Source organism: Asterias rubens, chromosome 3 (assembly GCF_902459465.1).
Source record: "Asterias rubens chromosome 3, eAstRub1.3, whole genome shotgun sequence".
Classification (NCBI taxonomy): domain Eukaryota; kingdom Metazoa; phylum Echinodermata; class Asteroidea; order Forcipulatida; family Asteriidae; genus Asterias; species Asterias rubens.
This window is the reverse complement of record NC_047064.1, coordinates 20805039-20821530: the sequence shown is the minus strand read 5'-3', so window position 1 is coordinate 20821530 and position 16492 is coordinate 20805039. Positions and strand designations below refer to the sequence as shown.

General features: G+C 40.2%; 1 protein-coding gene across 1 annotated transcript; it reads left to right on the top strand.

The window, feature by feature from the left end:
* Positions 1 to 1714: 1714 nt before the first annotated feature.
* Positions 1715 to 13160, top strand: LOC117288366 (organic cation transporter protein-like). The gene is made up of 11 exons (XM_033769204.1): positions 1715 to 2331; positions 3046 to 3149; positions 4647 to 4801; positions 7501 to 7669; positions 8360 to 8504; positions 8922 to 9019; positions 10005 to 10213; positions 10615 to 10723; positions 11318 to 11526; positions 12539 to 12666; positions 13059 to 13160. Exons 1-10 carry the CDS (start codon positions 1912 to 1914, stop codon positions 12646 to 12648), a joined length of 1728 nt encoding a protein of 575 aa, XP_033625095.1. The 5' UTR covers positions 1715 to 1911; the 3' UTR covers positions 12649 to 12666; positions 13059 to 13160.
* Positions 13161 to 16492: the final 3332 nt, after the last annotated feature.

Below are 16492 nucleotides of genomic sequence, written 5' to 3'. Positions count from 1 at the left end.
GCACCGATACGGAAAGCTCACCTCATTGCACGTTTACCCAATCAAATCATTGCATCCAATGAAATCACTGGTTCTAATAAGAAAGACAGGGGACCAGTCTAAACAGGGAAGTTGTAGGCCCCTATCAGGTAAAAGCATAGAGTTATATATAAGAACAAGAGTGCGCACTGGTAATGCTTCTTGCATATAAAATTATCTCTATGGGTAAAAGTAAGATTGGTGGCGCACTTGCATTCACTACAATTGTCCCGATGTGTTTATAACATCTACAACTCTTTGTTGTGTTCAGTAGCATACTTTTGACATAATCACTTTGTAAACATGATTTCAGCGAGGAAGCACATGGGATCAGTCCTAAGTTCAAGATTGAGAAACGTCAACAGGTGTTAACGGACTATGACGCATGGAAACTAGGTCGCAGCCTTGACCTGCCGTTAGAGCACTAGGGGGACGACTCAGAACTGCGACAAACAAAACTTGTTGCCGCACGCAACAGTGACGACCCATGGGAGATGGTTAGGGAGACCAAGGGGATGGTTAAAAATAGACAATACTCTTGTTGGAACTCTTAAAGGAACATTACAGCATTGGTAAGAAAATAAACAAGGGAGATTGCACTTGTACATTAAACTTACACGGTCTAATGATGATGATGGCAGAAAACATCAATTTTTAAATTGTTTCGGTCTGAAATGTTATTTTAATGAGAAATAAATAATCGAATCTAGCGAAGCACTGCTTTTGAAGTGTAGGTCAATAAGTGATAATACCTTAATGAATTGTCAGGAACTGTCTTATTGTTCGCCTTAATTTTGATCAGAGAGTAAACATAATTTCCAAGTTTTGTAATCTTCACAAGGCTCTTTTCGCACGGTGCCTGTGCTCTCAAATATCCAAGTGCCATTAAAGAGAAGGTATATATACTAAATATATGCTAATACAATGGGAGACTTTCTGGGACGATAGAGGGCAGCAGACTTACCGGGTAAATCCATTGTTCTCAGAATTATGCGCATGTTCAGAACTACGTAAACAATGGAAATTTACCCGGTATGTCTGCTGCCACCTAGCGTTGGAAAGTCTCCTATTGGTAAACACTCTTGAAATAAATGACAAGACAAACTTTTGATTAGAAGTCTACAACAGCTTCCGATAGTATAAAGTAGTGTGGTTACGTAAAAAGATTAATAAACATGTGTAAGATATCAGGTTTTCTTGCCCCATAATTTGAATCTGAGAGGCGGTGATGGTTCTCAGGTTTCCGTAGTTTCCATTGTGATTATTCCTCCTGCCTGAAGATTATTCGCTCCGGATTTTTGGTGATATCTCAAAAAAAGCGACCACTTCCATTTGAAATGAATTATTTTTTTTAACAGGCTTATTTTATTGTATTTATTGTATCTAACGTTTCCAAAAACCAACGGTATATTTTGGTTATGAGTGTTGCCTTCACGAAAATGTTTTGTGCTGCATCATCCTTTTTTAAACCAGTCTCATAATTCAAAAACTTAGCAAAGGCCTATTAGAAACATATGTTCCTCAGAATAAAAAAAAATAGATTTATGGCACTCTAACAAAAATCTTATTATTATGCACACCCTGGTTGGTCGGAAAGTGGACACGTGGACGAAACAGTTGTAAGCCTAGAGGGTGAAAAGACCCCAAAGGCCTAATTTGGGGAAGCGTTCTGTTGCACTGTGCAAGGTGGGCGGGTACCAATGACCTGATTTTGATTTGTTTCAGTTTGTTGGTTTTGTTTGTTGGGGTGTTTTAAGCAAACCAAAGGCAACCTTTGTTCCTTATTAATGATGGTCCAATGTACTACTACGACAAGAGCTGGAACCTTCAGTGGAGTATATGCGAAACATTTCATCTTAGTCCTTGGTTAATTAAAGTTAATTAATTGTAACCATGAAGTTTGATGATATTTTAGTAGAGATCGGGGTTTTTGGCAAGTATCAGAAAGTTCTTGGAGTACTGCTGTATCTGTGTTCTATACCCCTATCGGAGCACGCCATAGCTCAGGTGTTTCTGGCGGCCAAGACAGACCATTGGTGTGCTGTTCCTGAAAGTCAATCTCTAAACTGTAGCTCTCTAGAGTCGGATTGTCTGGAGTTGCAAAAGGAGTTAACCCTACCGTTCACTGTCGACGAGGATGGGAACACGGTGTATTCCGAATGCGAGCGGTACCTCAATGCTCGGAGTAGTCCGGAGCAAGGTGTCTCCAATTTGACGGACGGTCAGGATGATGGCTGGACCAATGAAACCATCGAGTGTGATGCAGGGTGGGAGTACGATCGATCCCAGTATAAAACAACTGTCATACAAGACGTAAGTAAACAAAGATCACTAGACAATATTGTAGAAATTAATTCGAAACAAGTCAAATGATTGGAGTGTAGATTCGAATCCCGGTCATTGAAAAACGATTCACTTTAATTGCCCCTCTTCAACCAGCGGTACCTACGAGGGTTGAGGTTGATATTGGCAGGAGTGTCATAGCAGTTTATGGTTGTATACTCCCACAGGAAGTATTATAGATGGTTTGACCAGGGCACCAATGCAAAGTGCATTGAAGGCAGTGGACACTATTGGTAATTACTCAAAATAGTTATTAGCATAAAACAGTACTTGGTAATGGGTAATGGGGAGAGGTTGATAGTATAAAACATTGTGAGAAACGGCTCCCTCTGAAGTGACGTAGTTTTCGAGAAAGAAGAGATTTTTCTTGAATATGATTTCGAGATCTCAGATCTAGAATTTGAGGTCTCGAAATCAAGCATCTGAAAGCACACAACTTCGTGTGACAATGGTGTTGTTTTCTTTCACTATTATCTCGCAACTTCGACGACCAATTGAGCTCAAATTTTCACAGGTTTGTTATTTTATGCATTATATGTTGAGATACACCAAGTGAGAAGACTAGTCATTGACAATAACCAATAGTGTCTAGTGTCTTTAAGACGTTACTTTGAAATGTGCTTTGAATACAACATTTAAATTTATTATTTAATTAGTATTTTAATTGTTGATTCTATCTATCAGTTTGATCTGGTGTGTGCTAAGGCCGACATGTCCGGTATCGCGCAGTCCGTCTTCTTTGCCGGTTTCCTCAGCGGATCTCTCATCTGGGGAGCAGTTGCTGATTGGTTCGTAGTCCTCTTTTTGCCCTGGTACCATAGAGTCATTTCAAAAGATTATTGGATGCGATAATGTCCTCTATAGTATTGCAAATTGTACCCTCTCTGGTTTATAGGTTTCGGGTACTTTTTCAAAATGTCAACAGATTTACATTAAACTTACAGGGTTTGAAGATAATGATAGTGGAAAGCTTCCCTTCAAATATTACTAACTAAGGCTGTGTATAGAAAAGTTTGCGGTAACACCATGTAATAACAATCTCTAAATGAGTTGGGGTGGTTCTGAAAAGAACCGTTGGATTAACTCGACGTTTCGATCAGTATGCTCTGATCGTCTTCTGGAGACGATCAGAGCATACTGATCGAAACGTCGAGTTAATCCAACGGTTCTTTTCAGAACCACCCCAACTCATTGAGAGATTGTTATTACATGGTGTTACCGCAAACTTTTCTATATCTTACTTCCACCATGCAAAGTTTCAAATCCTACTTAAGGCTGTGTAGTTTTTGAGAAATGAGTAAAACAAGTCACAAAATAATTTTGGTCTCATGAGACCAAAATTATTTTAGCATGTAAAATCCCCTTAACCAGTTATGATATTATACCAAATCCATAGCATAACTGTTTAATACGTTTTTACATGCTAAAACTACAGCACCTCAGTAAGTAAAATTTCAAGGGAAGCTTTCTACTATCATAATCTTCAAACTGTGTAAGTTTAATGTAAATCTGTGGATATTGTGTTTTTTTGTTAGGAAAAAGTACATATACCCTTTAAGGCACTTGACACTCTGCAGTATACCGTGTTTTTGTTTGTTTTTTAAGAGTTATTAATTTCTTTCTAAAATATTATTAGACTTCAAGCCTGAAGCCTTTAGGCATCTGAAATAATAATATCAATAATAAAAGTATCGAAGTCTTATATAGCGCACGTATCTACCAAACAAGGTACTCAAGGCGCCGAGTACATACAATCTTTCAGAAAGATAGGTTATTGCAGTGATGTATTTTGAGACCCTATTATGTACCACCTTATAAGTATTTACAAGGTGCTACGGCGCATACAGCAGCCACAGCCAGGAACTCCGGGGCGAACCCCTGCTCTTTTTGATAACGGCACTGGGTTATTTTACAATCGTTACAGAACACATGGGATCAACGGCTTTACGTCCCATCCGAAGGACGAAGCAAAGGTTAAGTGTATTGCTTAAGGACACAAGTGTTACGGCTGGGGAAAGCACACGCATTTCGTGCAACGGGTGTTTTTCGTCTCTCATTATGCTCTTGCAACTTCGAGGACCAATTGGGTCAAAGTTTTCACAGATAATGTTATTTTATGCATATGTTGGGATACACCAAGTGAGAATAATATTTTTTATTTTGTTTTTATTTTGTTGTATACAATTACCAAAGGTGTCCAGTGCCTTTAAAGGAAATGAAAAACGAAAATATTACACACGTGAGAGTGAGTTTCACTTTGAGCGTTTCTCTGAATTGAATTCCAGGGCCGGTAGGCGACCAACGTTCTTCGTTTGTGTCACAATGTCACTCGTCTCAGCAACTTCTGTTAGTTTCATGCCGAACTTTGCTTCATTCGCTGCCATGAGGTTCTTTGTAGCAGCAGGAAACTACGGCATATATTTGATGGCGTTCATTTTAGGTAATCAGTTACTGAACACTATTGGTATTTACTTAAAATATGCCTTGGTAAGGCTTATGGCAATATAGAACTGTTACTAGTATAAAATAGGCTCCCTCTGCATGAAGTAACGTAGATTTTGAGAAAAGGGTAATTTCTCGCGCAAATAATAAATCAAATACTCCATTCAGACCAGAAAACATCTGAAAGCACACACATTGTGCAGCATAAGTGCCTTTTCTTTCATTATTCTCTTGCAACTTCGATGACCAAATGAGTTCAAATATTCACAGATTTGTTATTGAAAGCATTATGTTTGGATACATGTAGTAATAATGTATGTCTTTGACAGTAAACTAAGGTGTCCGGTGCATTTAACTATAAAGTAAATCAGTTATAAAAAGACAAAACGTTTAAGATGGGCCAAGAGCATTACAAGGAGAAGTTGAATATGTCAATGAAAACATGACCCATTAATGATTACATTATCGCAAGGTTAATGACGTCGATGGAAGTCAGACTTTTCGGGATGAACCTTCGAACCACGTAAACTGAGACAAAACAAACACAGAAAACAAACATCACCAATAAACAAACAAAAATGCAAGCTGTAACAGTACCGGTATACGCTGTTAAAACTGGTTTATAGGCCTCCACAAGGTCCATTGTCTATACAATTAGCTATCACACCAACATGAAGAAAACGATTCCAAACTTTGAATAGTTGGTCACTTTTATCAGAGCGTGTATTCATATCCACCCATAACGGCGATAATATCATTGTTAAAAATTAAATGCAAATGAGTACACTAAAGCTCTTGAACCTCACACAAAAATAACGCACTCCTATATCGGAGTGTGTCCGTACAATACACATGGTAATATAAGCTATGACACGCCATGCATATTCCCGGCCAATCATTGTTCCAGACTGGCCCCTTAGAGGCTAATCGAACCAAAGTTTAGCGAATTAAATGAAAGTTCGACCTGACATGTTGAAATGAAATTTTTTGAACTCTGAAGCAGTTAAGAGCGACTGGACGCGCTAGAAACCGGAATCTGGCACGCCTTGGTTTCAGACGTCGATCTTTATGATGTAAATTTTATGAAAATGTATGGTAATTAGACGATGTCCTCCAGCATCATAGGGTGCGTTCGTTTAGCTACACTGGGCCGACCCCGGTCTGCCCCCGGTGCGTTCGAATAGCTTTGACGTCACTCCAGGGGCTCACCGGTGTGGCGGTTTCAACTTTCCGCTGTGTTCAGTTTTCCGAATGACCAAATACGGTAGCATTACGTCATGCGATGCCTGCGCACAGCAAGCGAAAGTAGTCCATTTTTAGTGCCGTATTGAGTCATCCGTTACCCTCCGGTAGCTGTCATGGCGGCGTCCACGAGTCGAGTACAACTAGCGGCAAACGCGTGGATCGTATGAGGTTTTTTTTATGCAAGCAGAGTGTGACCTGCCTAAAGTTGTACCCATGAATACATGTAAAGATGGGGCAAGAGATTATGTGACTACCTTTAATATACATGTACATGTACATGTACAATAATACTTCATCTCAAATACATTATTATTGTGTTTTATGTATAACATGGTACTTGGCACGAATCCCCACCAAGTGATAATCATTTATGTATATAGGCCCGTGCCATACAATATTTACTATACGGGCGAAACACAAATACCATCACTTCCACACATTCCAACAATACAATTCTTTGACCGGCTTTGACACTGCAACTTTAGAGGTCAGCGGCGCGTTTGTTTGTGTTCTTATCTCCAGCCAAAGGTCAACTGATGTCTGAAACTAAAAATTATTTTGATTGACCTCCATTTAAATTGTTCCTATTGGGTGCGTTCGTTTAGCTCCCCTAGGTCGACCCCGGTGTGTGGCGGTTTTTTTTTTCCAGGACGAACGTGGGTTATTATCTGCACACGTTTGTCCTGGAAAAAAACCACGCCACATACCAGGGTCGACCCAGGGAAGCTAAACGAACGCATCCATTATCTATTTGGTTCGGCGCGACTGACTATGGAGCGCCTGTCTGGAACGGGTGAGCTTAAGTGCGATAAGAAAGATAGGCACTCTTTTTGCTATAGAAATGTACAATCCGAATCGAGCTTTCAAGTTTGCTTGAAGATAATCATTGTTGGACGATGATCATGGGGTAAAGTTATCAATTTGACCTCTAGAAAGCAAAACAAGTTCGGAGCCCATTTTTGATGTCTTCTCGTTATCGCCTGTATTTAGCATGCTACGTTGACTTGCATTATATTGGGCGATTTGGGCTATAAATCGTTCTGATATGAAGAAAAATAATTACGCACGAAAATAATTGTATAAAAAGTAGAATGATTCATGTTTTCTACACGTTAAAATATGCTAAAACATTGTGGGCATGGTTTCCTTGTACTTCGTGAACTAACACATTTCGCCATTTTGTGAAGTCGAAAATGTTGTTCTTTTATTTCAATTTATTTCATAACTAGTGCCTTTTTATAGCTAAAACTGGCCCAATCAAAGGCAACGCGTACCTTTACCCGAGTAATATCCCTGTAATCGTTTTCAGAGAGCCCTGCCGGACGATACGGAATATACAGTGCAACACACATCGGCGTTTACATGGTAACACCAAAATGATGTTATTCTTCATTCCCGTTGCAATTTTCCATCTTCATGATCATATCAAGTTTGTTTTGTTTGAATGCACAGTGTCTGAGATTGTTGGTCCTGATTACCGGGTGCAGGTGGGTACCATGTTATCAGTGTGTTTTGCACTGGGATACGTACTCTTGTCTCTGTTTGCGTATCTTCTTCGTGAGTGGCGTCATCTTCAGCTAGCACTATCTCTACCAATTTCGATATTCCTCTTATATTTCATGTAAGTATCAATGTTTTTCAAACATGTTTATTTTTTTTCAAAATATGTATTATAGAATGACATTCTCGTTTGATTTAAATAAGATTTATTTAAATAAGAGAATGTAAACCTCGTGTTTTCCATTCCGTTGTGAAACACAAAACACATGGACAAAATACCTTGAACTAAAACAAAAACTGTAAAGACCGCGCTTGCTGGAAAGCAAGTGCTTCATGTACAATGTGACTGTTGTTTCTGCAGCAGCAACAACATCAGCAGAAACAACAGCAGCAGCAATACGAACTCTTTTAAAGGCAGTGGACAATATTTCTCAAAATAATTATTAACATAAAACCTTACTTGGTAACGAGTAATGGTGAGAGGTTGATAGTATAAAACGTTGTGAGTAACGGCTCCCTCTGATGAAGTGACGTAGTTTTCGAGAAAGAAGTAATTTTCCGCGAATTTGATTTCGAGACCTCAGATTTAGATTTTGAGGTCTAGAAATGAAGCATCTGAAAGCACACAACTTCGTCTGACAAGTTATTTGTTCCTTTCATTATTATCTCGCAACTTCGACGACCAATTGAGCTCAAATTTTCACAGCTTTGTTATTTTATGCGCATGTTGAGATACACCAAGTGGAAAGACTGGTCTTTGACAATCACCAATAGTGTCCGGGGTCTTTAACAACGCTATCCCTTTTCAAAGATTTCTTCCAGAGTCTCCGCGATGGCTCATCTCGAAGAAAAGGTACAAGGAAGCAAAGAAGGTCATCGATACAATTGCTGAGGTCAACGGGACTCAAGTCCCAGAAAACTTATTTGACGATCCGGAGGACCATGATGAAAAGGAGGTATAGAGCCCAATGGGAGACTTTGAAACGCTAGGTGGCAGCAGACTTACCAGGTAAATTTCCATTGTTAACGTAGGTCTGAGCGTGCGCACATTACCGATAACAATGGATTTAACCTGGTAAGTCTGCTGCCACCAAGCGTCCCGAAAGTCTCCCATTTATTACAGAGTTTAATCTACCTGTAGCCTAACTAGTTTTTTTAAGAGCTGTGTCTTGAGAGAGTTGTGAAATCGGCTCAATTTCATAAAGCTTGTGGCAGAAATTACTGCTTAGCAAAATTTTTTTGCTAAGCACAAAATGAGTGGGCCACCAGTTGCAACAATGTAAACGTTATGTAATTTTGGCTGGTAATTTAAACTATATACTGCATAATTATAACATCTCTTCACATAATTATTGTATTATCCCTCTTCACAGAAAACCACTGAAAGTTCCACGAGTCGACAGCCGACCCACATCGATCTGTTCCGAACACCAAATATGAGGAAGAAGACAATTAATCTATTGTACAATTGGTGCGTAAGTGTGCATTCGGTTAGAGGTTTGGCGTGTTATTAACTGTAAGCACAAAAATTTGCTTAGCATGAAATGTACTCCATGATAAAAACAGGGTTACCAACCAAATTTCCGTTTGTTGCATATTGCTTGATACTTGTATTCAGCTGTTGATTGCTTATCCTGAAAATCACGTGGCAATTTGGTTGGTAATCCTGTTTTTACCAGATTGGTCCCAGATTTAGATTAATACAGATTAGTGTATCAACATTATGTTAATGCCAAAAATAGGGGTAATCGAACCGAGTCGAGCGGTTAAGAGCACGGAGGTCGATTACTGGTGTTTCTAATCAGCAGAGTGTGGGTTAAAGTCCCAGTCGTGGCACTTGTGTTCCTGACCGTAACAGGATACTTACCATTATCATAGCTATTGTCCTAGCTGTCGGATGGGACATTGTGCCGTAGGTCTTGATGCACAATGTAGTAGTGCACGTAAAGGATTTGTTTCGAGGTCGTGTTCGAATATGAGACTATGGAACGCTAGGTGGCAGCAGACTAACCAAGTAAAATTACATTGTTTTACGTAGTTCTGATAAGTCTGCTGCCACCCAGCGTCCCAAAGTGTCCAAGTGACGGCTACAGGTAGATTTCTGCGTCATCCTGCGTCAACCGTCGAAGTCTCGCGCGTATTAAAACGTATCTGCGCCTTGAACACCCAGCAGGGTGGATATGTGCGCATTACAAGTCTTATTATTATTATTATTATTATTATTATTATTATTATTATTATTATTAAAACAGTTTGTTATGGGGAACCACTTTGGTCCCACGTCGTTGCTTATAACACGTTTGGTTACTCAAAACTTGCACAGTTTAGAGGACGTACATCGCAACATTTTAGCATCAAGCCGTATAGTCGACGTAGCCGTAGCTGTAGCTGTGGCCATCGATTCGGACACGGCTTATGACACGTCCCCTGATATTAATCCACCTCGTTCCCGGCAGGTTTGTATCCGGGTTTGTGTACTACGGACTTTCTCTTAGTACTTCAAGTCTTGGGATCGATCCATACATTGCTGCTTTCGTATCTGGAGCTGTTGATTTCCCAGCCTTCATTTCCAGTTGGTATTTCATGCAGAGATTCGGTCGTCGTATATCAGTCTGTTGCTACTTGGGTATTGCTGGATTGGCGTGTCTCATTACGTCGTGTATCTGTAAGTAGTCTGGAACTCTGTTATATGCATGGTGAAAGAAGCAGAACTTTTTCACAGGCAATGCCTGACGTAAGGTTAGACTTGAATCAAGTCGGGCTTTGTAATAATTTAAAAATTTGTAACGGTGTTCGTAGCAGAAAGGTGAAAGTGGAATTGTCGTGGCAAAGCACAGAACTCAAGCTCTGTTGTATCTGATCAGAGCAGAGAGTGGGTTCGAGTCCCGATCATGACACATGTGTCCTTAAATAAAACACTTAACCATTATAGTTTTAACACGGGGGTTCACTCTGCCCTTCCCAGAGCTGTGTAATAAAGTGCCAAGGAGTTAAGGGAATTTTTTCACGTCAACTTCCCCCAGCTGAATACTATTGTTGCTTTTTGTTCTGTTTTCCACTGTGTAGCTCCTGGTATTGGACGGGCTGTAGTGGCGATGATTGGAAAGTTTGGCATAGCAGGTTCTTTCAACGCGATTTACACACTGTCTGTTGAATTGTACCCAACACCCATAAGGTAACCTTATAGGCGCTTGATACTACAAAAACAAAATTGTGAGCATAAAAACTCATTTTGTAAGGAGTAAGGGAGAGTTGAGAGTATATAACATGTGACAAACGGCTCCCTCTGAAGTAAAGGTAGCTTTTGATTTGATTTCTTACGCAAAACATTAAAATACTTTATTTATTAGGCATCTGAAAGTCCACAAATTTGTGCACCAATGGTATTTTCTTGGATACACCAAGTGAGAATAGGGATAGTGTCAGAGTGTACAGTAGCTCCAATTTATTGCGTCGGTTTTGCTCAATTTAGCGTGTGCTGGCATAAAAAAAACTGCAAGATTAATAACAGTCATTGTATGGTTGTTGACTACCCGACCGCAATTTGTTTTTATGTACATCAAAATTGCCACTGTCGTAACGCTTTTCTATGTGGACTTTTATTTCTAAATTGATCTCATTAAACAAAAATCAGAACAGTTTTTTAAGGATGGCAGCTCTATACTACAGAATAAAATGCTACCCGGCCCAATATGTCTGCTGCCACCAAGCGTTGTAAAATGTACCTGTCTGTTCAGTGTTAAGGTTATTTCTTATGCTTTATACACAGAACCATCGGTGTTGGTTTATCATCCATGTCAGCTAGGATCAGTGGTACCCTGGCCCCGGTCATCCTCTTACTCGGCAAGTTCTGGGAACCACTTCCGTTGGTCATCTTCGGTACCAGTGCTGTCGTAGCGGGCGCACTCACTCTACTTTTACCCGAGACGCTGAACCAACCTTTACCAGAAACGATTGAAGAAGGAGAAATATTTGGAAGTGAGTTGGATGAAATATCAAAAACACGGCAATTTTTGTTTGAATCTATGTAACACAGCTTGCATAGGGCCAAATGACCAATGTTGTTGAAACAAGATTTTTTTAAAGAAATCTCAAACCTTTAAAATAAAATATTAATGACATCAGGGGTCTATTTAACCATGGAACAAAATGAGTAAGGACTAATCCCAACTAAAAGACCTAGTAGGAGATATTAAACGCTTAAAGGCAGCAGTGGACACCATTGGTAATTACTCAAAATAATTATTAGCATAAAACCTTACTCATGGTAACGAGTAATGGTGAGAGGTTGATGTATAAAAAATTGTGAGAATTGGCTCCATCTGAAGTTTTCGAGAGAGTAGTAATTTTCCACGAATTTGATTTCGAGTCCTCAGATTTAGAATTTGAGGTCTCGAAATCAAGCACCTGAAAGCAAACAACCTCGTGTGACAAGGGTATTTTTCTTTCACTATTATCTCGCAACTTCGACGACCGATTGAGCTCAAATATTTTCACAGAATTGTGAATTTATGCATGTTGAAATACACCAAGTGTACTGGTCCCTGACAATAACCAATAGTGTCCAGTGTCTTTAAAGTTAGTCCCAAGTTAGGACGATCGTCCTAACTCGAGAAAAGACTATTCTTAATTTTTGTTTTTTAATCCACCCCTTATCTTTTGTTTTCTGATAAAAACTTCTTATGAATGTGAATCACGCTATACATATCACAAAGAAAAATCTCTGCACGTCCATGTAGAAAGGCATACGTGGATACAAATTGGACCAAGTTTTCAGAGGGTGCCTGGCATTTCCCAAGTACCAAAATTTAAGAGTGATCAACCCCTACGTTACAATGTTGGAACTTTTAGTGTCTTCTTTGTTTAAAAGTCAATTTAGATTTAAAGGGGAAGTATTATTTAAAAAATTAAACTACTCATGTTTTTTTTTTAACAATTTCGCACCAATAATTATACATCTCTGTGCTTTTGGTCTCGTTTGTTTCTCTAGAGGGACAGAGTTTCTACCTGATGACACCAAAGGAATCGTGCAAACCTGAGCCTAGCAGCAGTGACACCAAGTACAAACATATTCCAGATGAGGAACATACAGAAGTTTAAAGACACCGGACACTATTGGTAAGTGTCAAAGACAAGTCTTCACAGTTGGTGTATCCTTGTCACACGAAGTTGTGTGATTTCAGATGCTTGATTTCGGGACCTCAAAATCTAATTCTGAGGTCTCGAAAATCAAATTCGTGGAAAATTACTTCTTTCTCGAAAACTACGTTACTTCAGAGGGAGCACAATGTTTTATACTACCAACCTCTCCCCATTACTCGCTACCAAGTAAGGTTTTATGCTAATATTTATTTTGAGTATAATTACCAATAGTGTCCACTGCCTTTAAGAGGGAGAGATGCGTGGCCGTTGAATGTTGTTCCATATTTTGGCAAAAATTGCACATCTTTGTACCAGTCTTGCACTTTAATTATACATCTCTGTGCTTCTTTTCTCGTTTGTGTCTCTAGAGAGACAGAGTTTCTACCTGATGACACCAAAGGAAACAGGGCCCAATTTCATAGAGCTGCTTAAGCACAAAATTTCGCGTAAGCAAAAAAATCCTTGCTTAGTAAAATCAGATTACCAGCCAAGACTCCACTCAATTGCTAAGCCAAGTAAACAACAGCTAAATACCAGTCACAAGCAATGTATACGGCATGAAATTTTTGCCAGTAACATGTGAAAATAAGCGAGCTATTTTCGTGCTTAAGCAAATTTTGTGCTTAAGCAGCTCTACGAAATTGGCCTTAGGGCAACCCTGAGCCTAGCAGCAGTGACACCAAATGCAAACATATTCCAGATATCGAACGTACAGTAGTTTTAAAGATGTGGTCTTGATTTAAGACACTGGACACCAATAACAAACCTGTGGAATTTTGATCTCAATTGGGGAGACGAAATTGCGAGATAATAATGAAAGAAAAAACACCCTTGTCGCAAGAGGTTGTGTGCTTTCGGGACCTCAAAATCTAATTCTGAGGTCTCGAAATCAAATTCGTTGAAAAAGATTTCTTCCTTTTCAAAAACTACGTTACTTCAGAGGTAGCCGTTTCTCACAATGTTTTATATCATCAAAAGCTCTCTATTGCTCATTACCAAGTAAGTTTTTATTCTAACAATTATTTTGAGTAAAAACCAATAGTGTCCAGTTCACTCATTCATAGATGAGTGCTAAACTTCTAGTTTGAATAAAAACAGAATTGACAAATTAGTGTGACCATATATATTCTTAAAACTTTTAGGAACATCAATGGAGCTGAATTAATGCATTAAATGTTACAAGTTGTAAACAAAAATCAGATAATTTAATCGTACGACTTGTGTGTGCACATTCTAAAACGTTTAACTATCCTGCTCGCAGAGAATTCCTTTTCCTATGGGTGCGTTCGATAAGCTTCCCGGGGTCAACCCCGCGGTGCTCACTCGGGTGAGCCCCTGACAAGAGCTAATCGAACGATCACACTCGCCCACGACCATGACAAATTCAATATACATAGCTCTACACAAGAAGAAAGATAGACAGAATTGCAGCAATTATAGAACATTGGCACTCATCAGTCATGCGAGTAAAATTGTACTCAACCTCATCCAGGCAAGACTCAAGAAAATCGCACAGTTTCAAGTCAACGAAACACAGTGCGGTTTCAGTGAAGGAAAGGGTACAACAGATGCCGCATATCTTCTCAAATCAGTATCGGAAGCCTACTACACTGCCAAAACTCCACTCCATCTGGTCTTTGTGGATTACAAAAAAGCCTTTGACTCAGTTAACCACGAGCTCATGTTTGCAAAACTTAGCGAACTCGGTGTTGAGGGTGATGTACTGAGACTCATTGAAGACATGTACCTGAATGCAAATGGTCAACTCCGATGGAAGGGCCAACTCACACAGGTTTTTGACACCCCAGCTGGTGTGAGACAAGGCTGCCCACTCTCTCCAACACTTTTCAGCCTCTACACAGAATGCTTGATGAGAGCCCCCGATGTGAGTGGTCTCAACATCAAAGAGCTGAGATATGCTGACGATCTGGTCCTGATGGCTCTCTCCAGAAAGCATGCTGAGGACATGCTTGCCATTCTTGGAGATATCTCAGAGGAGTATGGCCTTGTAATACAACATCCGGGTAAGACAGAGTACCTCGTCATCCAGAAGGTTTTAACAGATTCGACAATCACCTTTCGTGGAGCCATTATACCACGTGATAGCTATCTTGGCACAACAATAACTCACAATCTCAATGACAGCGAAGAAGTCCGGATAAGAAAAGGGATCGGAAAGGCAGTACTTCGGAAGTGCAAATACTTGGCATCTTCGCGTGTTTCCCTTGACACAAAGTTACAGCTAGTACAGTCTTTGGTTATTGCCAAAGTGCTGTATAACTCCACCACACTCACCTTCAAAGCAGCTGACCTAAAGCGCTTCGATGCTTTTGGCAGAATGATTTGGCGAACCCTGCTGGGCATAAAGTGGTCAGACTTCATCACAAATGAAAGGCTGGCTGAACTGATTGGTGGACGGTGGTGTCTCACGAGTGATGAGGTCTTAGAGCGGAAGGCGAAATGGTGCGCTCATGTGATGAGACAGGGAGGCCTACCCGGCGCAGCTATAGATGGTCTGCCTACAGGCACAATTCGAGGCAGAGGCCGCCCTAAGCTGCGCTGGATAGACAACGTCACAAAGTGGAGTGGAAGAAGCGTCAAAGAACTGAGACGAGAAGCGATTGAAAGACACCAGGTGATGGCGGCAACTCCAGGAGTGCGCCACCATTACAACCTGAGGACGAGGCGGCCACGGACGCAAGTCTATGCCGAATGATGATGATGATGACACTCGCTATCTCGTGGTAACGGCATGCACCTCGGGTCACCCCCAAGTGACCCAATCCACTAGACTGGTCCCTGTCTTTATCCGCAAGGATAAAGACAGATCGCTGCCGCTATGATCCAGTGATTCCATTGGATACACTGATATCATTTGGATACGCGCAGTGACATTAGATGCCCAAATAGTCACTGCTCTCGAATCCGCAATGAAATTTGACTGCGTATCTGTATGTGAAATGACCGAGGTCAGAGGTCAAACTACACGCCAGTTTTGCAAATTTTGAGGCCGGTCTCTGGCGTTATTCACGAGCCTCGAAGAACGACGTCAGACGTTCAGGCTACCAGTCCCCAAGCAGGGCCCTGTGGAATGGACCGGGGTCGAGCCAGGGAAGCTAGTTCAGTAGACTACATTGCTGTACTGCCTGACATTGGGGCAGAAGGCATATAGACCGTTATCATGCTCCCTCCATCTCGGTCATGTTTTTCGTATCGAATAACAATAATAAATGCCAATAATCATTTTGCAATGAGGAACCAGACTACTTTGTACGTCTATCCTCGGTTTGGTAACATTGATATCAATAATAATAAATCATAATAATAATAAGACTTGTAATGCGCACATATCCACCCTGCTGGGTGATCAAGGCGCATCAATGGGAGAAATTCGAGATGGCTGCATCATAAAGGACTAAAAGGCCTTTAACATTAAATTCACAAACACTTTAAAGCCAGTGGACAATTTCGGTAAACAGTGTTGTCCAAGTCCCACACTTCGTGTATCACAACTTCTATATAAAATAACAAACCTGTGAAAATTTAGGCTCAATCGGTCATCGGAGTCGGGAGAAAATAACGGGGAAACCCACCCTTGTTTCCGCACGTTTCGCCGTGTCGACATGTGTTTAAAATAAATCCGTAATTCTCGCTATGAGAACTGATAATTGTTTTAATGTTTTCTCAAAAAGTAAAGCATTTTATGGAATAATATTTCAAGAGAAGTATTTTACCATTACCTTCTGTAAACCCTGTAAGTTATTTTTAAATCTGTGAACTTTATTTTCTGTTCCGAAAGTGT